The 26,149-nt window shown below is 44.9% G+C and overlaps 2 protein-coding genes across 2 annotated transcripts in view; both read right to left on the reverse strand.

Moving 5' to 3' along the window:
• The window catches only part of LOC129839162 (b(0,+)-type amino acid transporter 1-like), a 350,362-nt gene that overhangs the window by 208,283 nt on the left and 115,930 nt on the right, over positions 1-26,149 (reverse strand). The gene's annotated exons all lie outside the window — the stretch shown is intronic.
• Positions 24,269-25,257, reverse strand: LOC129839166 (E3 ubiquitin-protein ligase RNF182-like). The gene has a single exon (XM_055906456.1). The coding sequence runs from the start codon at positions 25,221-25,223 to the stop codon at positions 24,447-24,449; it is 777 nt and encodes a 258-aa protein (XP_055762431.1). The 5' UTR covers positions 25,224-25,257; the 3' UTR covers positions 24,269-24,446.

A 26,149-nucleotide genomic window follows, 5' to 3' on the forward strand; every position in this document is an offset into this window, starting at 1 on the left:
TCCACACAATATACATCACAGACCTGACTAAAACATGTCCACACAATATACCTTATAAACCTGACTAAAACATGTCCACATAATATACCTTATAAACCTGACTAAAACATGTCCATACAATATACCTTACAGACCTGACTAAAACATGTCCACATAATATACCTTACAGACCTGACTAAAACATGTCCACATAATATACCTTACAGACCTGACTAAAACATGTCCACATAATATACCTTATAAACCTGACTAAAACATGTCCACACAATATACCTTATAAACCTGACTAAAACATGTCCACATAATATACCTTATAAACCTGACTAAAACATGTCCACACAATATACCTTATAAACCTGACTAAAACATGTCTACATAATATACCTTATAAACCTGACTAAAACATGTCCACATAATATACCTTATAAACCTGACTAAAACATGTCCACACAATATACCTTATAAACCTGACTAAAACATGTCCACATAATATACCTTATAAACCTGACTAAAACATGTCCACACAATATACCTTACAGACCTGACTAAAACATGTCCACACAATATACCTTATAAACCTGACTAAAACATGTCCACACAATATACCTTATAAACCTGACTAAAACATGTCCACATAATATACCTTACAGACCTGACTAAAACATGTCTACATAATATACCTTATAAACCTGACTAAAACATGTCTACACAATATACCTTATAAACCTGACTAAAACATGTCCACATAATATACCTTACAGACCTGACTAAAACATGTCTACATAATATACCTTATAAACCTGACTAAAACATGTCTACACAATATACCTTATAAACCAGACTAAAACATGTCCACATAATATACCTTATAAACCTGACTAAAACATGTCCACACAATATACCTTACAGACCTGACTAAAACATGTCCATACAATATACCTTATAAACCTGACTAAAACATGTCCACATAATATACCTTACAGACCTGACTAAAACATGTCCATACAATATACCTTACAGACCTGACTAAAACATGTCCACATAATATACCTTACAGACCTGACTAAAACGATGTCCACATAATATACCTTACAGACCTGACTAAAACACTGTCCACATAATATACCTTACAGACCTGACTAAAACATGTCCACATAATATACCTTACAGACCTGACTAAAACATGTCCACATAATATACCTTACAGACCTGACTAAAACATGTCCACATAATATACCTTACAGACCTGACTAAAACATGTCCACATAATATACCTTACAGACCTGACTAAAACATGTCCACATAATATACCTTACAGACCTGACTAAAACATGTCCACATAATATACCTTACAGACCTGACTAAAACATGTCCACATAATATACCTTATAAACCTGACTAAAACATGTCCATACAATATACCTTACAGACCTGACTAAAACATGTCCACACAATATACCTTATAAACCTGACTAAAACATGTCCACATAATATACCTTATAAACCTGACTAAAACATGTCCACATAATATACCTTATAAACCTGACTAAAACATGTCCATACAATATACCTTACAGACCTGACTAAAACATGTCCACATAATATACCTTACAGACCTGACTAAAACATGTCCACATAATATACCTTACAGACCTGACTAAAACATGTCCACATAATATACCTTATAAACCTGACTAAAACATGTCCATACAATATACCTTACAGACCTGACTAAAACATGTCCACACAATATACCTTATAAACCTGACTAAAACATGTCCACATAATATACCTTATAAACCTGACTAAAACATGTCCACATAATATACCTTATAAACCTGACTAAAACATGTCCATACAATATACCTTACAGACCTGACTAAAACATGTCCATACAATATACCTTACAGACCTGACTAAAACATGTCCACACAATATACCTTATAAACCTGACTAAAACATGTCCACATAATATACCTTACAGACCTGACTAAAACATGTCCATACAATATACCTTACAGACCTGACTAAAACATGTCCACACAATATACCTTATAAACCTGACTAAAACATGTCCACACAATATACCTTATAAACCTGACTAAAACATGTCCACATAATATACCTTATAAACCTGACTAAAACATGTCCACACAATATACCTTATAAACCTGACTAAAACATGTCCACACAATATACCTTATAAACCTGACTAAAACATGTCCACATAATATACCTTATAAACCTGACTAAAACATGTCCACACAATATACCTTACAAACCTGACTAAAACATGTCCACATAATATACCTTACAGACCTGACTAAAACATGTCCACACAATATACCTTATAAACCTGACTAAAACATGTCCACACAATATACCTTACAAACCTGACTAAAACATGTCCACATAATATACCTTACAGACCTGACTAAAACATGTCCACACAATATACCTTACAGACCTGACTAAAACATGTCCACATAATATACCTTACAGACCTGACTAAAACATGTCCACATAATATACCTTACAGACTAAAACATGTCCACATAATATACCTTACAGACCTGACTAAAACATGTCCACATAATATACCTTATAAACCTGACTAAAACATGTCCACATAATATACCTTATAAACCTGACTAAAACATGTCCACATAATATACCTCACAGACCAGACTAAAACATGTCCATACAATATACCTTACAGACCTGACTAAAACATGTCCATACAATATACCTTACAGACCTGACTAAAACATGTCCACATAATATACCTTACAGACCAGACTAAAACATGTCCACATAATATACCTTATAAACCTGACTAAAACATGTCCACACAATATACCTTACAGACCTGACTAAAACATGTCCACACAATATACCTTATAAACCAGACTAAAACATGTCCACATAATATACCTTACAGACCTGACTAAAACATGTCCACACAATATACCTTATAAACCTGACTAAAACATGTCCATACAATATACCTTACAAACCTGACTAAAACATGTCCACATAATATACCTTACAGACCTGACTAAAACATGTCCATACAATATACCTTACAGACCTGACTAAAACATGTCCATACAATATACCTTACAGACCTGACTAAAACATGTCCACACAATATACCTTATAAACCTGACTAAAACATGTCCATACAATATACCTTATAAACCTGACTAAAACATGTCCATACAATATACCTTACAGACCTGACTAAAACATGTCCATACAATATACCTTACAGACCTGACTAAAACATGTCCACACAATATACCTTATAAACCTGACTAAAACATGTCCACACAATATACCTTATAAACCTGACTAAAACATGTCCATACAATATACCTTACAAACCTGACTAAAACATGTCCACATAATATACCTTACAGACCTGACTAAAACATGTCCACATAATATACCTTACAGACCTGACTAAAACATGTCCACATAATATACCTTACAGACTAAAACATGTCCACACAATATACCTTATAAACCTGACTAAAACATGTCCACACAATATACCTTACAGACCTGACTAAAACATGTCCACATAATATACCTTACAGACCTGACTAAAACATGTCCACATAATATACCTTACAGACCTGACTAAAACATGTCCATACAATATACCTTATAAACCTGACTAAAACATGTCCACACAATATACCTTACAGACCTGACTAAAACATGTCCACATAATATACCTTATAAACCTGACTGAAACATGTCCACACAATATACCTTACAGACCTGACTAAAACATGTCCATACAATATACCTTACAGACCTGACTAAAACATGTCCACACAATATACCTTACAGACCTGACTAAAACATGTCCACATAATATACCTTATAAACCAGACTAAAACATGTCCATACAATATACCTTACAGACCTGACTAAAACATGTCCACACAATATACCTTACAGACCTGACTAAAACATGTCCACATAATATACCTTACAGACTAAAACATGTCCACATAATATACCTTACAGACCTGACTAAAACATGTCCACACAATATACCTTACAGACTAAAACATGTCCACATAATATACCTTATAAACCTGACTAAAACATGTCCATACAATATACCTTACAGACCTGACTAAAACATGTCCACATAATATACCTTACAGACCTGACTAAAACATGTCCACACAATATACCTTACAGACCTGACTAAAACATGTCCACATAATATACCTTATAAACCAGACTAAAACATGTCCATACAATATACCTTATAAACCTGACTAAAACATGTCCACATAATATACCTTATAAACCTGACTAAAACATGTCCATACAATATACCTTACAGACCTGACTAAAACATGTCCACATAATATACCTTACAGACCTGACTAAAACATGTCCACACAATATACCTTACAGACCTGACTAAAACATGTCCACACAATATACATTACAGACTAAAACATGTCCACATAATATACCTTATAAACCTGACTAAAACATGTCCATACAATATACCTTACAGACCTGACTAAAACATGTCCACATAATATACCTTATAAACCTGACTAAAACATGTCCACACAATATACCTTATAAACCTGACTAAAACATGTCCATACAATATACCTTACAGACCTGACTAAAACATGTCCACATAATATACCTTACAGACTAAAACATGTCCACATAATATACCTTATAAACCTGACTAAAACATGTCCATACAATATACCTTACAGACCTGACTAAAACATGTCCACATAATATACCTTACAGACCTGACTAAAACATGTCCACACAATATACCTTACAGACCTGACTAAAACATGTCCACACAATATACCTTACAGACTAAAACATGTCCACATAATATACCTTATAAACCTGACTAAAACATGTCCACATAATATACCTTATAAACCTGACTAAAACATGTCCATACAATATACCTTACAGACCTGACTAAAACATGTCCACATAATATACCTTACAGACCTGACTAAAACATGTCCACACAATATACCTTACAGACCTGACTAAAACATGTCCACACAATATACCTTACAGACCTGACTAAAACATGTCCACATAATATACCTTACAGACCTGACTAAAACATGTCCACACAATATACCTTATAAACCTGACTAAAACATGTCCACACAATATACCTTACAGACTAAAACATGTCCACATAATATACCTTATAAACCTGACTAAAACATGTCCACACAATATACCTTATAAACCTGACTAAAACATGTCCATACAATATACCTTATAAACCTGACTAAAACATGTCCACATAATATACCTTATAAACCTGACTAAAACATGTCCACACAATATACCTTATAAACCTGACTAAAACATGTCCATACAATATACCTTATAAACCTGACTAAAACATGTCCACATAATATACCTTACAGACCTGACTAAAACATGTCCACATAATATACCTTATAAACCTGACTAAAACATGTCCATACAATATACCTTATAAACCTGACTAAAACATGTCCACACAATATACCTTATAAACCTGACTAAAACATGTCCACATAATATACCTTACAGACCTGACTAAAACATGTCCACATAATATACCTTATAAACCTGACTAAAACATGTCCATACAATATACCTTATAAACCTGACTAAAACATGTCCATACAATATACCTTATAAACCTGACTAAAACATGTCCATACAATATACCTTATAAACCTGACTAAAACATGTCCACATAATATACCTTATAAACCTGACTAAAACATGTCCACACAATATACCTTACAGACCTGACTAAAACATGTCCATACAATATACCTTATAAACCTGACTAAAACATGTCCACATAATATACCTTACAGACCTGACTAAAACATGTCCACATAATATACCTTATAAACCTGACTAAAACATGTCCATACAATATACCTTATAAACCTGACTAAAACATGTCCACACAATATACCTTATAAACCTGACTATAACATGTCCATACAATATACCTTACAGACCTGACTAAAACATGTCCATACAATATACCTTACAGACCTGACTAAAACATGTCCATACAATATACCTTACAGACCAGACTAAAACATGTCCACATAATATACCTTATAAACCTGACTAAAACATGTCCATACAATATACCTTACAGACCTGACTAAAACATGTCCATACAATATACCTTACAGACCTGACTAAAACATGTCCACACAATATACCTTACAGACCTGACTAAAACATGTCCACATAATATACCTTATAAACCAGACTAAAACATGTCCACACAATATACCTTATAAACCAGACTAAAACATGTCCATACAATATACCTTATAAACCTGACTAAAACATGTCCACATAATATACCTTACAGACCTGACTAAAACATGTCCACATAATATACCTTATAAACCTGACTAAAACATGTCCACACAATATACCTTACAGACCTGACTAAAACATGTCCATACAATATACCTTATAAACCTGACTAAAACATGTCCACATAATATACCTTATAAACCTGACTAAAACATGTCCATACAATATACCTTACAGACCTGACTAAAACATGTCCACACAATATACCTTACAGACCTGACTAAAACATGTCCACATAATATACCTTATAAACCTGACTAAAACATGTCCATACAATATACCTTATAAACCTGACTAAAACATGTCCACACAATATACCTTATAAACCAGACTAAAACATGTCCACATAATATACCTTACAGACCTGACTAAAACATGTCCATACAATATACCTTACAGACCTGACTAAAACATGTCCATACAATATACCTTATAAACCTGACTAAAACATGTCCACACAATATACCTTACAGACCTGACTAAAACATGTCCACACAATATACCTTATAAACCTGACTAAAACATGTCCACATAATATACCTTACAGACCTGACTAAAACATGTCCACACAATATACCTTACAGACCTGACTAAAACATGTCCACATAATATACCTTATAAACCTGACTAAAACATGTCCACACAATATACCTTACAGACCTGACTAAAACATGTCCACACAATATACCTTATAAACCTGACTAAAACATGTCCACATAATATACCTTATAAACCAGACTAAAACATGTCCACACAATATACCTTACAGACCTGACTAAAACATGTCCACATAATATACCTTACAGACCTGACTAAAACATGTCCATACAATATACCTTACAAACCTGACTAAAACATGTCCACATAATATACCTTACAGACCTGACTAAAACATGTCCATACAATATACCTTACAGACCTGACTAAAACATGTCCATACAATATACCTTACAAACCTGACTAAAACATGTCCACACAATATACCTTATAAACCTGACTAAAACATGTCCATACAATATACCTTATAAACCTGACTAAAACATGTCCATACAATATACCTTATAAACCAGACTAAAACATGTCCACACAATATACCTTATAAACCTGACTAAAACATGTCCATACAATATACCTTATAAACCTGACTAAAACATGTCCATACAATATACCTTACAGACCTGACTAAAACATGTCCACACAATATACCTTACAAACCTGACTAAAACATGTCCACATAATATACCTTACAGACCTGACTAAAACATGTCCACATAATATACCTTACAGACCTGACTAAAACATGTCCACACAATATACCTTACAGACCTGACTAAAACATGTCCACATAATATACCTTACAGACCTGACTAAAACATGTCCACACAATATACCTTACAGACCTGACTAAAACATGTCCACACAATATACCTTACAAACCTGACTAAAACATGTCCACATAATATACCTTACAGACCTGACTAAAACATGTCCACATAATATACCTTACAGACCTGACTAAAACATGTCCACACAATATACCTTACAGACCTGACTAAAACATGTCCACATAATATACCTTACAGACCTGACTAAAACATGTCCACACAATATACCTTACAGACCTGACTAAAACATGTCCACATAATATACCTTATAAACCTGACTAGAACATGTCCACATAATATACCTTATAAACCTGACTAAAACATGTCCACACAATATACCTTATAAACCTGACTAAAACATGTCCACATAATATACCTTACAGACCTGACTAAAACATGTCCACATAATATACCTTACAGACTAAAACATGTCCATACAATATACCTTACAGACCTGACTAAAACATGTCCACATAATATACCTTATAAACCAGACTAAAACATGTCCACACAATATACCTTATAAACCAGACTAAAACATGTCCACACAATATACCTTATAAACCAGACTAAAACATGTCCACACAATATACCTTATAAACCAGACTAAAACATGTCCACACAATATACCTTATAAACCAGACTAAAACATGTCCACACAATATACCTTATAAACCTGACTAAAACATGTCCATACAATATACCTTATAAACCTGACTAAAACATGTCCACACAATATACCTTATAAACCAGACTAAAACATGTCCACACAATATACCTTACAGACCTCTCAGACTAAAACATGTCCACACAATATACATTACATTTACATTTAAGTCATTTAGCAGACGCTCTTATCCAGAGCGACTTACAAATTGACTGTCTTCCTCTCTGAGAGACAGAACTGGACTGTCTTCCTCTCTGAGAGACAGAACTGGACTGTCTTCCTCTCTGAGAGACAGATCTGGACTGTCTTCCTCTCTGAGAGACAGAACTGGACCGTCTTCCTCTCTGAGAACCAGAACCGGACCGTCTTCCTCTCTGAGAGACAGAACTGGACTGTCTTCCTCTCTGAGAGACAGAACTGGACCGTCTTCCTCTCTGAGAACCAGAACCGGACCGTCTTCCTCTCTGAGAGACAGAACTGGACTGTCTTCCTCTCTGAGAGACAGAACCTGACTGTCTTCCTCTCTGAGAGACAGAACTGGACTGTCTTCCTCCCTGAGAGACAGAACCGGACCGTCTTCCTCTCTGAGAGACAGGACTGGACCGTCTTCCTCTCTGAGAGACAGAACTGGACTGTCTTCCTCTCTGAGAGACAGAACTGGACCGTCTTCCTCTCTGAGAGACAGAACTGGACTGTCTTCCTCTCTGAGAGACAGAACTGGACTGTCTTCCTCTCTGAGAGACAGAACCTGACTGTCTTCCTCTCTGAGAGACAGAACTGGACTGTCTTCCTCTCTGAGAGACAGAGCCCGTCTTCCTCCCTGAGAGACAGAACTGGACCGTCTTCCTCTCTGAGAGACAGAACTGGACTGTCTTCCTCTCTGAGAGACAGAACTGGACCGTCTTCCTCTCTGAGAGACAGAACTGGACTGTCTTCCTCTCTGAGAGACAGAACTGGACCGTCTTCCTCTCTGAGAGACATAACTGGACTGTCTTCCTCTCTGAGAGACAGAACTGGACCGTCTTCCTCTCTGAGAGACAGAACTGGACCGTCTTCCTCTCTGAGAGACAGAACTGGACCGTCTTCCTCTCTGAGATACAGAACTGGACTGTCTTCCTCTCTGAGAGACAGGACTGGACTGTCTTCCTCTCTGAGAGACAGAACTGGACTGTCTTCCTCTCTGAGAGACAGGACTGGACTGTCTTCCTCTCTGAGAGACAGAACTGGACAGTCTTCCTCTCTGAGAGACAGAACTGGACCGTCTTCCTCTCTGAGAGACAGAACTGGACCGTCTTCCTCTCTGAGAGACAGAACTGGACCGTCTTCCTCTCTGAGAGACAGAACTGGACCGTCTTCCTCTCTGAGAGACAGAACTGGACCGTCTTCCTCTCTGAGAGACAGAGCCCGTCTTCCTCCCTGAGAGACAGAACTGGACCGTCTTCCTCTCTGAGAGACAGAACTGGACTGTCTTCCTCTCTGAGAGACAGAACTGGACCGTTTTCCTCTCTGAGAGACAGAACTGGACAGTCTTCCTCTCTGAGAGACAGAACTGGACCGTCTTCCTCTCTGAGAGACAGAGACCGTCTTCCTCCCTGAGAGACAGAACTGGACCGTCTTCCTCTCTGAGAGACAGAACCTGACTGTCTTCCTCTCTGAGAGACAGAACCGGACCGTCTTCCTGTCTGAGAGACAGAACTGGACCGTCTTCCTCTCTGAGATACATAACTGGACCGTCTTCCTCTCTGAGAGACAGAACTGGACCGTCTTCCTCTCTGAGAGACAGAACTGGACTGTCTTCCTCTCTGAGAGACAGGACTGGACTGTCTTCCTCTCTGAGAGACAGAACTGGACTGTTTTCCTCTCTGAGAGACAGGACTGGACTGTCTTCCTCTCTGAGAGACAGAACCGGACTGTCTTCCTCTCTGAGAGACAGAACTGGACTGTCTTCCTCTCTGAGAGACAGAACTGGACCGTCTTCCTCTCTTAGAGACAGAACTGGACTGTCTTCCTCTCTGAGAGACAGAACTGGACTGTCTTCCTCTCTGAGAGACAGAACTGGACCGTCTTCCTCTCTGAGAGACAGAACTGGACCGTCTTCCTCTCTGAGAGACAGAGACCGTCTTCCTCCCTGAGAGACAGAACTGGACCGTCTTCCTCTCTGAGAGACAGAACTGGACAGTCTTCCTCTCTGAGAGACAGAACTGGACCGTTTTCCTCTCTGAGAGACAGAACTGGACCGTCTTCCTCTCTGAGAGACAGAACCTGACTGTCTTCCTCTCTGAGAGACAGAACCGGACTGTCTTCCTCTCTGAGAGACAGAACTGGACTGTCTTCCTCTCTGAGAGACAGAACCTGACTGTCTTCCTCTCTGAGAGACAGAACCGGACTGTCTTCCTTTCTGAGAGACAGAACCTGACTGTCTTCCTCTCTGAGAGACAGAACTGGACCGTCTTCCTCACTGAGAACCAGAACTGGACTGTCTTCCTCTCTGAGAGACAGAACTGGACCGTCTTCCTCTCTGAGAGACAGAACTGGACTGTCTTCCTCTCTGAGAGACAGAACTGGACTGTCTTCCTCTCTGAGAGACAGAACCTGACTGTCTTCCTCTCTGAGAGACAGAACTGGACCGTCTTCCTCACTGAGAACCAGAACTGGACTGTCTTCCTCTCTGAGATACAGAACCTGACTGTCTTCCTCTCTGAGAGACAGAACCTGACTGTCTTCCTCTCTGAGAGACAGAACAGGACTGTCTTCCTCTCTGAGAGACAGAACTGGACTGTCTTCCTCTCTGAGAGACAGAACCTGACTGTCTTCCTCTCTGAGAGACAGAACTGGACCGTCTTCCTCACTGAGAACCAGAACTGGACTGTCTTCCTCTCTGAGAGACAGGACTGGACCGTCTTCCTCTCTGAGAGACAGAACTGGACTGTCTTCCTCTCTGAGAGACAGAACTGGACCGTCTTCCTCTCTGAGAGACATAACTGGACTGTCTTCCTCTCTGAGAGACAGAACTGGACCGTCTTCCTCTCTGAGAGACAGAACTGGACTGTCTTCCTCTCTGAGAGACAGAACTGGACCGTCTTCCTCTCTGAGATACAGAACTGGACTGTCTTCCTCTCTGAGAGACAGGACTGGACTGTCTTCCTCTCTGAGAGACAGAACTGGACTGTTTTCCTCTCTGAGAGACAGGACTGGACTGTCTTCCTCTCTGAGAGACAGAACCGGACTGTCTTCCTCTCTGAGAGACAGAACTGGACTGTCTTCCTCTCTGAGAGACAGGACTGGACTGTCTTCCTCTCTGAGAGACAGAACTGGACAGTCTTCCTCTCTGAGAGACAGAACTGGACCGTCTTCCTCTCTGAGAGACAGAACTGGACCGTCTTCCTCTCTGAGAGACAGAACTGGACCGTCTTCCTCTCTGAGAGACAGAACTGGACCGTCTTCCTCTCTGAGAGACAGAGCCCGTCTTCCTCCCTGAGAGACAGAACTGGACCGTCTTCCTCTCTGAGAGACAGAACTGGACCGTCTTCCTCTCTGAGAGACAGAACTGGACTGTCTTCCTCTCTGAGAGACAGAACTGGACCGTCTTCCTCTCTGAGATACAGAACTGGACCGTCTTCCTCCCTGAGAGACAGAACTGGACCGTCTTCCTCTCTGAGAGACAGAACTGGACTGTCTTCCTCTCTGAGAGACAGAACCGGACTGTCTTCCTCTCTGAGAGACAGAACTGGACTGTCTTCCTCTCTGAGAGACAGAACTGGACCGTCTTCCTCTCTGAGAGACAGAGACCGTCTTCCTCCCTGAGAGACAGAACTGGACCGTCTTCCTCTCTGAGAGACAGAACTGGACCGTCTTCCTCTCTGAGAGACAGAACCTGACCGTCTTCCTCTCTGAGATACAGAACTGGACTGTCTTCCTCTCTGAGAGACAGAACTGGACTGTCTTCCTCTCTGAGAGACAGAACTGGACCGTCTTCCTCTCTGAGAGACAGAACTGGACTGTCTTCCTCTCTGAGAGACAGAACTGGACCGTCTTCCTCTCTTAGAGACAGAACTGGACTGTCTTCCTCTCTGAGAGACAGAACTGGACTGTCTTCCTCTCTGAGAGACAGAACTGGACCGTCTTCCTCTCTGAGAGACAGAACTGGACCGTCTTCCTCTCTGAGAGACAGAGACCGTCTTCCTCCCTGAGAGACAGAACTGGACCGTCTTCCTCTCTGAGAGACAGAACTGGACTGTCTTCCTCTCTGAGAGACAGAACTGGACCGTTTTCCTCTCTGAGAGACAGAACTGGACAGTCTTCCTCTCTGAGAGACAGAACTGGACCGTCTTCCTCTCTGAGAGACAGAGACCGTCTTCCTCCCTGAGAGACAGAACTGGACCGTCTTCCTCTCTGAGAGACAGAACCTGACTGTCTTCCTCTCTGAGAGACAGAACCGGACCGTCTTCCTCTCTGAGAGACAGAACTGGACCGTCTTCCTCTCTGAGAGACAGAACTGGACTGTCTTCCTCTCTGAGAGACATAACTGGACTGTCTTCCTCTCTGAGAGACAGAACCGGACTGTCTTCCTCTCTGAGAGACAGAACTGGACTGTCTTCCTCTCTGAGAGACAGAACCTGACTGTCTTCCTCTCTGAGAGACAGAACCGGACTGTCTTCCTTTCTGAGAGACAGAACCTGACTGTCTTCCTCTCTGAGAGACAGAACTGGACCGTCTTCCTCACTGAGAACCAGAACTGGACTGTCTTCCTCTCTGAGAGACAGAACTGGACCGTCTTCCTCTCTGAGAGACAGAACTGGACTGTCTTCCTCTCTGAGAGACAGAACTGGACTGTCTTCCTCTCTGAGAGACAGAACCTGACTGTCTTCCTCTCTGAGAGACAGAACTGGACCGTCTTCCTCACTGAGAACCAGAACTGGACTGTCTTCCTCTCTGAGATACAGAACCTGACTGTCTTCCTCTCTGAGAGACAGAACCTGACTGTCTTCCTCTCTGAGAGACAGAACAGGACTGTCTTCCTCTCTGAGAGACAGAACTGGACTGTCTTCCTCTCTGAGAGACAGAACCTGACTGTCTTCCTCTCTGAGAGACAGAACTGGACCGTCTTCCTCACTGAGAACCAGAACTGGACTGTCTTCCTCTCTGAGATACAGAACCTGACTGTCTTCCTCTCTGAGAGACAGAACCTGACTGTCTTCCTCTCTGAGAGACAGAACTGGACTGTCTTCCTCTCTGAGAGACAGAACTGGACTGTCTTCCTCTCTGAGATACAGAACTGGACTGTCTTCCTCTCTGAGAGACAGAACCGGACTGTCTTCCTCTCTGAGATACAGAACCGGACTGTCTTCCTCTCTGAGAGACAGAACTGGACCGTCTTCCTCACTGAGAACCAGAACTGGACTGTCTTCCTCTCTGAGAGACAGAACTGGACTGTCTTCCTCTCTGAGAGACAGAACTGGACTGTCTTCCTCTCTGAGAGACAGAACTGGACTGTCTTCCTCTCTGAGATACAGAACTGGACTGTCTTCCTCTCTGAGAGACAGAACCGGACTGTCTTCCTCTCTGAGAGACAGAACTGGACCGTCTTCCTCTCTGAGAGACAGAACTGGACCGTCTTCCTCTCTGAGAGACAGAACTGGACTGTCTTCCTCTCTGAGATACAGAACCGGACTGTCTTCCTCTCTGAGAGACAGAACTGGACCGTCTTCCTCTCTGAGAGACAGAACTGGACCGTCTTCCTCTCTGAGATACAGAACCGGACTGTCTTCCTCTCTGAGAGACAGAACCGGACCGTCTTCCTCTCTGAGATACAGAACCGGACTGTCTTCCTCTCTGAGAGACAGAACCGGACTGTCTTCCTCTCTGAGAGACAGAACTGGACCGTCTTCCTCTCTGAGATACAGAACCGGACTGTCTTCCTCTCTGAGAGACAGAACCGGACTGTCTTCCTCTCTGAGATACAGAACCGGACTGTCTTCCTCTCTGAGAGACAGAACCGGACTGTCTTCCTCTCTGAGATACAGAACCGGACCGTCTTCCTCTCTGAGAGACAGAACCGGACCGTCTTCCTCTCTGAGAGACAGAACCGGACCGTCTTCCTCTCTGAGAGACAGAACCGGACCGTCTTCCTCTCTGAGAGACAGAACCGGACCGTCTTCCTCTCTGAGAGACAGAACCGGACTGTCTTCCTCTCTGAGAGACAGAACTGGACCGTCTTCCTCTCTGAGATACAGAACCGGACCGTCTTCCTCTCTGAGAGACAGAACCGGACCGTCTTCCTCTCTGAGAGACAGAACCGGACCGTCTTCCTCTCTGAGAGACAGAACCGGACTGTCTTCCTCTCTGAGATACAGAACCGGACTGTCTTCCTCTCTGAGAGACAGAACTGGACCGTCTTCCTCTCTGAGAACCAGTCAGGGAGGGTAATTCCACTATATAGGGAATAGGGTGCCATAGGGCTCTGGTCTAAAGTAGTAGTAGTTCACTCTTATTAACATGTTGAATAGGGAGCCATAGGGCCCTGGTCTAAAGTAGTAGTAGTTCACTCTTATTAACATGTTGAATAGGGAGCCATAGGGCCCTGGTCTATAGTAGTAGTAGTTCACTCTTATTAACATGTTGAATAGGGAGCCATAGGGCCCTGGTCTATAGTAGTAGTAGTTCACTCTTATTAACATGTTGAATAGGGAGCCATAGGGCCCTGGTCTATAGTAGTAGTAGTTCACTCTTATTAACATGTTGAATAGGGTGCCATAGGGCCCTGGTCTATAGTAGTAGTAGTTCACTCTTATTAACATGTTATCGTTGGTTCCAGATTGAACACCAAGCAGAATGTGTCTCCTGACATGGCTCCCTTTAGTGATGTACTACCCCATAGGGCCCTGGTCTAAAGTAGTGCACTATGTAGGGAATTTGGTACGCAGCCTGTGTGCTGTGAAGCGATGAGGAGATGCGACAGGATTGCGTGAGATGGATGGCGTGACCTTTCAACGAAATGAAAGTACTTCGTGCGTGGGTTACAGAAGAGACATGTATTCTGGAAACAGTGCTTTTCACATCAGTAATGCAGCTGTCGCTCCCTGGCCGTAGAGAGGCTTTTATTCTCTATTTTGGTCAGGCCAGGGTGTGACTAGGTTGGGCATTCTAGTTTCTTTATTTCTATGTTTTCTGTTTCTATGTGTTTGGCCGGGTATGGTTCTCAATCAGGGACAGCTGTCTATCGTTGTCTCTGATTGGGAATCATACTTAGGCAGCCCTTTTTTCCTTTTGGTAGTTTGTGGGTAGTTGACTTTGTTCGTGGCACTAATGCCCTGTTAAGCTTCACGGTCGTTTCTTCGTTTTCTCGTGTTGTTGGCGACATTTACATTTAATAAAATAAAATGTCCGCTGACCACGATGCACCTTGGTCTCCCTCCGACGACGGCCGTGACGGCAGCGATGGGGTTCAGGGATATTATAATACAATAGTCATTCGCTACTGCTGTTGTAGTTTACAGGACGGTTAGGGGTATTTAACCTTTAACCTTTTTGGAAATGTATTTTATGCTTATTTTTAATTCTTATGTTAGACTTAAAATCAAAAGCCCCTCCCCCACTATTTAGACGTAATGCGTGTTTAGGTTCCACCTCAGAAGAATGACGGAGGCGACTTCTACATATTCACCAACTGGGTTGATCACCAACTTGGTCACAACAATAATGTGTGGAGTTTTAATGACTCCAACCTGAGTGTTGCTGTTCTCAGTTGATCTTTAGTTCAGGACCGGGCCTTAATCTGTTCTCAGTTGATCTTTAGTTCAGGACCGGGCCTTAATCTGTTCTCAGTTGATCTTTAGTTCAGGACCGGGCCTTAATCTGTTCTCAGTTGATCTTTAGTTCAGGACCGGGCCTTAATCTGTTCTCAGTTGATCTTTAGTTCAGGACCGGGCCTTAATCTGTTCTCAGTTGATCTTTAGTTCAGGACCGGGCCTTAATCTGTTCTCAGTTGATCTTTAGTTCAGGACCAGCCTTAATCTGTTCTCAGTTGATCTTTAGTTCAGGACCGGGCCTTAATCTGTTCTCAGTTGATCTTTAGTTCAGGACCAGCCTTAATCTGTTCTCAGTTGATCTTTAGTTCAGGACCGGCCTTAATCTGTTCTCAGTTGATCTTTAGTTCAGGACCAGCCTTAATCTGTTCTCAGTTGATCTTTAGTTCAGGACCAGCCTTAATCTGTTCTCAGTTGATCTTTAGTTCAGGACCGGGCCTTAATCTGTTCTCAGTTGATCTTTAGTTCAGGACCAGCCTTAATCTGTTCTCAGTTGATCTTTAGTTCAGGACCGGCCTTAATCTGTTCTCAGTTGATCTTTAGTTCAGGACCAGCCTTAATCTGTTCTCAGTTGATCTTTAGTTCAGGGCCGGGCCTTAATCTGTTCTCAGTTGATCTTTAGTTCAGGACCGGGCCTTAATCTGTTCTCAGTTGATCTTTAGTTCAGGACCGGGCCTTAATCTGTTCTCAGTTGATCTTTAGTTCAGGACCGGGCCTTAATCTGTTCTCAGTTGATCTTTAGTTCAGGACCGGGCCTTAATCTGTTCTCAGTTGATCTTTAGTTCAGGACCGGGCCTTAATCTGTTCTCAGTTGATCTTTAGTTCAGGACCGGGCCTTAATCTGTTCTCAGTTGATCTTTAGTTCAGGACCGGGCCTTAATCTGTTCTCAGTTGATCTTTAGTTCAGGACCGGGCCTTAATCTGTTCTCAGTTGATCTTTAGTTCAGGACCGGGCCTTAATCTGTTCTCAGTTGATCTTTAGTTCAGGACCAGCCTTAATCTGTTCTCAGTTGATCTTTAGTTCAGGACCGGCCTTAATCTGTTCTCAGTTGATCTTTAGTTCAGGACCAGCCTTAATCTGTTCTCAGTTGATCTTTAGTTCAGGACCGGGCCTTAATCTGTTCTCAGTTGATCTTTAGTTCAGGACCGGGCCTTAATCTGTTCTCAGTTGAGCTTTAGTTCAGGACCGGGCCTTAATCTGTTCTCAGTTGATCTTTAGTTCAGGACCGGGCCTTAATCTGTTCTCAGTTGATCTTTAGTTCAGGACCGGGCCTTAATCTGTTCTCAGTTGATCTTTAGTTCAGGACCGGCCTTAATCTGTTCTCAGTTGATCTTTAGTTCAGGACCGGGCCTTAATCTGTTCTCAATCTGTGTGTAATTTACACATGCAACATAGCAGCCCTTTGACTTGGACCCAACTGAGGGAAGTGAGGAGAGAGAGAGAGAGGGGGAGAGAGGGGGAGAGAGAGGGAGAGAGGGAGGGAGAGAGAGAGAGAGAGAGAGATTGACTAAATTATTAAAGCACTATTCAAATTAATTCTCCACATTTGCCTGAAATGCCTTAAAAGGTGTTGAATATTTGACTCTGTTCCGTATATAGGTTTTGGGTTTTGGTTCAGAATTAAAGGGTTTGTTTTTGCCGTTTTGTACCGTTTTCTAACACAATATGTTATAATGTTATAGGACAGGAAAGAAGAGGAGAAGAGGATGCAGGAGTCTTTACCTGGGTCTCTGTTAATAGACATGTTATGAACAGGAGTCTTTACCTGGGTCTCTGTTAATAGACATGTTATGAACAGGAGTCTTTACCTTGGTCTCTGTTAATAGACATGTTATGAACAGGAGTCTTTACCTGGGTCTCTGTTAATAGACATGTTATGTACAGGAGTCTTTACCTGGGTCTCTGTTAATAGGCATGTTATGAACAGGAGTCTTTACCTGGGTCTCTGTTAATAGGCATGTTATGAACAGGAGTCTTTACCTGGGTCTCTGTTAATAGACATGTTATGTACAGGAGTCTTTACCTGGGTCTCTGTTAATAGACATGTTATGAACAGGAGTCTTTACCTGGGTCTCTGTTAATAGGCATGTTATGAACAGGAGTCTTTACCTGGGTCTCTGTTAATAGACATGTTATGTACAGGAGTCTTTACCTGGGTCTCTGTTAATAGACATGTTATGAACAGGAGTCTTTACCTGGGTCTCTGTTAATAGGCATGTTATGAACAGGAGTCTTTACCTGGGTCTCTGTTAATAGGCATGTTATGAACAGGAGTCTTTACCTGGGTCTCTGTTAATAGGCATGTTATGAACAGGAGTCTTTACCTGGGTCTCTGTTAATAGACATGTTATGAACAGGAGTGTCTAGTCTTGACCTGGTCCTCTGGGCTCAGAATGACTGACCAGACCTGCTCCTGATCCTATAATGAATCCTGTCCTGCTTTTCATGTACAGGAAGACAGTGTGAGATTCTGAGCCGGACTCTACTCTGTAGCAGGAGGCTGGCCGTCCTCTACTCTGGCTGTAGCATGAGGCTGACCTCTCCTCTGGCTGTAGCAGGAGGCTGGCCTCTACTCTGGCTGTAGCAGAAGGCTGGCTTCTCCTCTGTAGCAGAAGGCTGGCTTCTCCTCTGTAGCAGGAGGCTGGCTTCTCCTCTGTAGCAGGAGGCTGGCTTCTCCTCTGTAGCAGGAGGCTGGCCGGCCTCTACTCTGTAGCAGGAGGCTGACCTCTACTCTGTAGCAGGAGGCTGACCTCTCCTCTGTAGCAGGAGGCCGGCCTCTACTCTATAGCAGGAGGCTGGCCTCTACTCTATAGCAGGAGGCTGGCCTCTACTCTGTAGCAGGAGGCTGGCCTCTACTCTGTAGCAGGAGGCTGGCCTCTACTCTATAGCAGGAGGCTGGCCGGCCTCTACTCTATAGCAGGAGGCTGGCCTCTACTCTGTAGCAGGAGGCTGGCCTCTACTCTGTAGCAGGAGGCTGACCTCTACTCTGTAGCAGGAGGCTGACCTCTACTCTGTAGCAGGAGGCTGGCCTCTACTCTGTAGCAGGAGGCTGGCCTCTACTCTGTAGCAGGAGGCTGGCCTCTACTCTGTAGCAGGAGGCTGACCTCTACTCTGTAGCAGGAGGCTGACCTCTACTCTGTAGCAGGAGGCTGGCCTCTACTCTGTAGCAGGAGGCTGGCCTCTACTCTGTAGCAGGAGGCTGGCCTCTACTCTGTAGCAGGAGGCTGACCTCTACTCTGTAGCAGGAGGCTGACCTCTACTCTGTAGCAGGAGGCTGGCCTCTACTCTGTAGCAGGAGGCTGGCCTCTACTCTGTAGCAGGAGGCTGACCTCTACTCTGTAGCAGGAGGCTGGCCTCTACTCTGTAGCAGGAGGCTGGGCTCTACTCTGTAGCAGGAGGCTGGCCTCTACTCTGTAGCAGGAGGCTGGCCTCTACTCTGTCCTCTCATAGCCTAGTTGATGTTATTCCTGATGACTTTAATCTGCTGATGGAAGTAGGGTGCTTTTGATTGGTTCAATCTGGGGGGAAAATAACTCCAATCATTGATCAGATAAATGTGTTGTTTTAAAGAAAGAAGCACCAAGAAACAGTCATTATTTAATCATTTTCCATTTATTTCAATGATGTGTGAAGTAGTTGTCCTTTTCACAGTCAGTCAGTTCGTCATGTACTGGCGAGATGAACCTCTAGAGCTGGGATCCTCATGGTCTGTTTGATCAGAGAGACAGAATAACTCACATGAAACAAGAGTCCCCTCAGCCAGTTGGTTCTGAGGCTCAGTTCACTAACCCAAACCAACCCCATGGTTCTGAGGCTCGGTTCACTAACCCAAACCAATCCCATAGAGCCTCAGGACAGCAGTCAGCCAGCTGGTTCTGAGGCTCAGTTCACTAACCCAAACCAACCCCATGGTTCTGAGGCTCGGTTCACTAACCCAAACCAATCCCATAGAGCCTCAGGACAGCAGTCAGCCAGCTGGTTCTGAGGCTCAGTTCACTAACCCAAACCAACCCCATGGTTCTGAGGCTCGGTTCACTAACCCAAACCAATCCCACAGAGCCTCAGGACAGCAGTCAGCCAGCTGGTTCTGAGGCTCGGTTCACTAACCCAAACCAATCCCATAGAGCCTCAGGACAGCAGTCAGCCAGCTGGTTCTGAGGCTCGGTTCACTAACCCAAACCAATCCCATAGAGCCTCAGGACAGCAGTCAGCCAGCTGGTTCTGAGGCTCGGTTCACCAACCCAAACCAACCCCATAGAGCCTCAGGACAGCAGTCAGCCAGCTGGTTCTGAGGCTCAGTTCACTAACCCAAACCAACCCCATAGAGCCTCAGGACAGCAGTCAGCCAGCTGGTTCTGAGGCTCAGTTCACTAACCCAAACCAACCCCATAGAGCCTCAGGACAGCAGTCAGCCAGCTGGTTCTGAGGCTCAGTTCACTAACCCAAACCAATCCCATAGAGCCTCAGGACAGCAGTCAGCCAGCTGGTTCTGAGGCTCAGTTCACTAACCCAAACCAACCCCATAGAGCCTCAGGACAGCAGTCAGCCAGCTGGTTCTGAGGCTCAGTTCACTAACCCAAACCAACCACATAGAGCCTCAGGACAGCAGGAGGCTCAGGACAGGAGTCCCCCTCCTCAGAGTCATACTGGAGACAGAGAGACATCTTTATGGTCCTGTTTGTCCCCAGACTCTCTCATATAGCTGAGTCCCCCTCAGAGTCATACTGGAGACAGAGAGACATCCGTTTGTCCCCAGACTCTCTCATATAGCAGTCCCCCTCCTCAGAGTCATAGTGTAGAGGGAACATGGAGACAGAGAGACATCTTTATGGTCCTGTTTGTCCCCAGACTCTCTCATATAGCAGAGTCCCCCTCAGAGTCATACTGTAGAAGGAACATGGAGACAGAGGACTAGGACTAGATGGGATACATGGTAATGTTCTTATTATCTGATCTATTAGAAACTGCAACTCCCTTTTCTTTACTGTTAAAGGGCCACGTTGTTGCACATGGAAATAAAACCAACTTATAGAACCGGAAAGTTCTGAGACATATTGACAGTTTGGCTGGAAGGTTCTGAGACATATTGACAGTTTGACTGGAAGGTTCTGAGACATATTGACAGTTTGACTGGAAGGTTCTGAGACATATTGACAGTTTAACTGGAAGGTTCTGAGACATATTGAGAGTTTGGCTGGAAGGTTCTGTGACATATTGACAGTTTGACTGGAAGGTTCTGAGACATATTGACAGTTTGGCTGGAAGGTTCTGAGACATATTGACAGTTTGGCTGGAAGGTTCTGAGACATATTGACAGTTTGCCAAACCTGCTTTATGATTTAACAACGACAATCCATTGTTTTCCCCTCCATTTGTCTCCAGTCTCTCCCACAGGGCAGGAAGGCCCGTTGGCCCCCAGCCCTCCATTTGTCTCCAGTCTCTCCCACAGGGCAGGAAGGCCCGTTGGCCCCCAGCCCTCCATTTGTCTCCAGTCTCTCCCACAGGGCAGGAAGGCCTGTTGGCCCCCAGTCCTCCATTTGTCTCCAGTCTCCCCCATAAGGCAGGAAGGCCCGTTGGCCCCCAGCCCTCCATTTGTCTCCAGTCTCTCCCATAAGGCTGGAAGGCCCGTTGGCCCCCAGCCCTCCATTTGTCTCCAGTCTCCCCCACAGGGCAGGAAGGCCTGTTGGCCCCCAGCCCTCCATTTGTCTCCAGTCTCTCCCACAGGGCAGGAAGGCCTGTTGGCCCCCAGCCCTCCATTTGTCTCCAGTCTCTCCCACAGGGCAGGAAGGCCTGTTGGCTCCCAGCCCTCCATTTGTCTCCAGTCTCCCCCATAAGGCTGGAAGGCCCGTTGGCCCCCAGCCCTCCATTTGTCTCCAGTTTCTCCCACAGGGCAGGAAGGCCCGTTGGCCCCCAGCCCTCCATTTGTCTCCAGTCTCCCCCATAAGGCTGGAAGGCCTGTTGGCCCCCAGCCCTCCATTTGTCTCCAGTCTCCCCCATAAAGCTGGAAGGCCCGTTGGCCCCCAGCCCTCCATTTGTCTCCAGTCTCTCCCACAGGGCAGGAAGGCCTGTTGGCCCCCAGCCCTCCATTTGTCTCCAGTCTCCCCCATAAGGCTGGAAGGCCTGTTGGCCCCCAGCCCTCCATTTGTCTCCAGTCTCTCCCACAGGGCAGGAAGGCCTGTTGGCCCCCAGCCCTCCATTTGTCTCCAGTCTCTCCCACAGGGCAGGAAGGCCTGTTGGCCCCCAGCCCTCCATTTGTCTCCAGTCTCCCCCATAAGGCTGGAAGGCCTGTTGGCCCCCAGCCCTCCATTTGTCTCCAGTCTCTCCCACAGGGCAGGAAGGCCCGTTGGCCCCCAGCCCTCCATTTGTCTCCAGTCTCCCCCATAAGGCTGGAAGGCCTGTTGGCCCCCAGCCCTCCATTTGTCTCCAGTCTCTCCCACAGGGCAGGAAGGCCTGTTGGCCCCCAGCCCTCCATTTGTCTCCAGTCTCCCCCACAGGGCAGGAAGGCCTGTTGGCCCCCAGCCCTCCATTTGTCTCCAGTCTCCCCCATAAGGCTGGAAGGCCTGTTGGCCCCCAGCCCTCCATTTGTCTCCAGTCTCCCCCATAAGGCTGGAAGGCCTGTTGGCCCCCAGCCCTCCATTTGTCTCCAGTCTCCCCCATAAGGCTGGAAGGCCTGTTGGCCCCCAGCCCTCCATTTGTCTCCAGTCTCCCCCACAGGGCAGGAAGGCCTGTTGGCCCCCAGCCCTCCATTTGTCTCCAGTCTCCCCCACAGGGCAGGAAGGCCTGTTGGCCCCCAGCCCTCCATTTGTCTCCAGTCTCTCCCACAGGGCAGGAAGGCCCGTTGGCCAGTTGGCCCGCCCAGTTCTCCATCCATAGACTGTATGGAGAGTTAAGCAAACAGCTTTCAATACAGAGATTGTCAATCCCCTTGTTCTGATTGGGGCATTAAAGGACACCATGTTGACTCCAACAGTCCAGTATTTTCTCTCCCTCCAACCCGGCTGGTCGTTAGATTGGGGCATTAAAGGACACCATGTTGATTCCAACAGTCCAGTATTTTCCCTCCCTCCAACCCGGCTGGTCGTTAGATTGGGACAGTAAAGGACACCATGTTGACTCCAACAGTCCAGTATTTTCTCTCCCTCCAACCCGGCTGGTCGTTAGATTGGGACAGTAAAGGACACCATGTTGACTCCAACAGTCCAGTATTTTCTCTCCCTCCAACCCGGCTGGTCGTTAGATTGGGACAGTAAAGGACACCATGTTGACTCCAACAGTCCAGTATTTTCTCTCCCTCCAACCCGGCTGGTCGTTAGATTGGGACAGTAAAGGACACCATGTTGACTCCAACAGTCCAGTATTTTCTCTCCCTCCAACCCGGCTGGTCGTTAGATTGGGACAGTAAAGGACACCATGTTGACTCCAACAGTCCAGTATTTTCTCTCCCTCCAACCCGGCTGGTCGTTAGATTGGGACAGTAAAGGACACCATGTTGACTCCAACAGTCCAGTATTTTCTCTCCCTCCAACCCGGCTGGTCGTTAGATTGGGACAGTAAAGGACACCATGTTGACTCCAACAGTCCAGTATTTTCCCTCCCTCCAACCCGGCTGGTCATTAGATTGGGACAGTAAAGGACACCATGTTGACTCCAACAGTCCAGTATTTTCTCTCCCTCCAACCCGGCTGGTCGTTAGATTGGGGCATTAAAGGACACCATGTTGACTCCAACAGTCCAGTATTTTCTCTCCCTCCAACCCGGCTGGTCGTTAGATTGGGACAGTAAAGGACACCATGTTGACTCCAACAGTCCAGTATTTTCTCTCCCTCCAACCCGGCTGGTCGTTAGATTGGGACATTAAAGGACACCATGTTGACTCCAACAGTCCAGTATTTTCTCTCCCTCCAACCCGGCTGGTCGTTAGATTGGGACAGTAAAGGACACCATGTTGACTCCAACAGTCCAGTATTTTCTCTCCCTCCAACCCGGCTGGTCGTTAGATTGGGGCATTAAAGGACACCATGTTGACTCCAACAGTCCAGTATTTTCTCTCCCTCCAACCCGGCTGGTCGTTAGATTGGGACAGTAAAGGACACCATGTTGACTCCAACAGTCCAGTATTTTCCCTCCCTCCAACCCCAGTACCCTGTTGAGTCAGTCAGTCAGCCCCGAGACGAGCAGTCACACATGCCCTGGCAGAGACACTGGCAGAACCCATAGACCAGACACACAGTCAGACTGGACGGTACCAGGCTCACACAGACTATGCCCAGCGTCACCCTCTGGATCACCAGCAGGTAGATGCCCAGGGGCAGGGACCCGAAGTAGAACAGCCCCAGGAGCCACACCAGGATCCGGGGGACGTGGGAACACAACTTGGACAGGGCTTCCTGAACCTCCGGCCCGTTGGAGCCCACAGAGATGGAGTCCAGGCTGTGCTCTGTGTAGTGGTCTGAGCTGCCCGGGCCACGGTCCCCGGACCCCGTGTCCCTCTGGACCTCCATGATAGTGATCACCAGGCAGTTGGAGGAGTGGTGCGAGGGGGAGGTGGAGGACAGGCTCGTGGGGGTGAGGGTCACCTCTTTGCTGTGGTCGGAGCTCCAGGACTTATCCCTGACGGCCAGGCAGGATATGACGTTGGAGTCGTCGGGGAGGCCCGACACCTCGTATTCGCTGACCTCTGTTTCGTGTCGGCAGAAGGGGCAGGAAATGCAGCCCAAGACGTCCCCCACGTCCAGGATCTTGTTGAGGCAGCGGGCACACACCCGGTGGAGGCAGTCCAGGATCTTGGGCCTGCGGTTGTGGACATTGTATCGCTGGTAACAGATCTTACACTCCAGCTCGTCTGTGATGGGGGTCAGGCTCAGGGTGGGGGTGGTGACAGGGGTGATGGTGGAAGGGGGCATCTCATCCGGGTCAGGCTGAGGAACACTCATCATGGTCGCATGCTCTGAGGGAGGCAGAGAGGGAGGGAGAGAGAGAGAGGGGGAGAGAGGGAGAGAGAGAGAGAGAGAAGTTAGGTACTTATTGTACATTTTTCAATTTCATTAAAAAGATCAACGGTACTCAAGACATTAGAATCATTTCACAATTTCAAAAGCATTCATGAAAATGCTTTGAAAATTCATGAAAGTGTCTGTTTCTACTCTGAGAGATAACGTAATGACTCCTCCACGTAGAGGCTGTGTCTGTTTCTACTCTGAGAGATAACGTAATGACTCCTCCATGTAGAGGCTGTGTCTGTTTCTACTCTGAGAGATAACGTAATGACTCCTCCACGTAGAGGCTATTCACTGTGTCTGTTTCTACTCTGAGAGATAACGTAATGACTCCTCCATGTAGAGGCTATTCACTGTGTCTGTTTCTACTCTGAGAGATAACGTAATGACTCCTCCACATAGAGGCTATTCACTGTGTCTGTTTCTACTCTGAGAGATAACGTAATGACTCCTCCACGTAGAGGCTATTCACTGTGTCTGTTTCTACTCTGAGAGATAACGTAATGACTCCTCCACGTAGAGGCTATTCACTGTTTCTACTCTGAGAGATAACGTAATGACTCCATGTAGAGGCTGTGTCTGTTTCTACTCTGAGAGATAACGTAATGACTCCTCCATTTAGAGGATGTGTCTGTTTCTACTCTGAGAGATAACGTAATGACTCCTCCACGTAGAGGCTATTCACTGTGTCTGTTTCTACTCTGAGAGATAACGTAATGACTCCTCCATGTAGACGCCATTCACTGTGTCTGTTTCTACTCTGAGAGATAACGTAATGACTCCTCCACGTAGAGGCTATTCACTGTGTCTGTTTCTACTCTGAGAGATAACGTAATGACTCCTCCATGTAGACGCCATTCACTGTG

This window comes from Salvelinus fontinalis, chromosome 40, assembly GCF_029448725.1.
Source record: "Salvelinus fontinalis isolate EN_2023a chromosome 40, ASM2944872v1, whole genome shotgun sequence".
Taxonomy (NCBI): Eukaryota; Metazoa; Chordata; class Actinopteri; order Salmoniformes; family Salmonidae; genus Salvelinus; species Salvelinus fontinalis.

What these genes read in the sequence shown, in the direction of transcription:
- LOC129839166 (XM_055906456.1), bottom strand. Translation starts at nt 25,223, where the DNA reads ATGATGAGTGTTCCTCAGCCTGACCCGGATGAGATGCCCCCTTCCACC.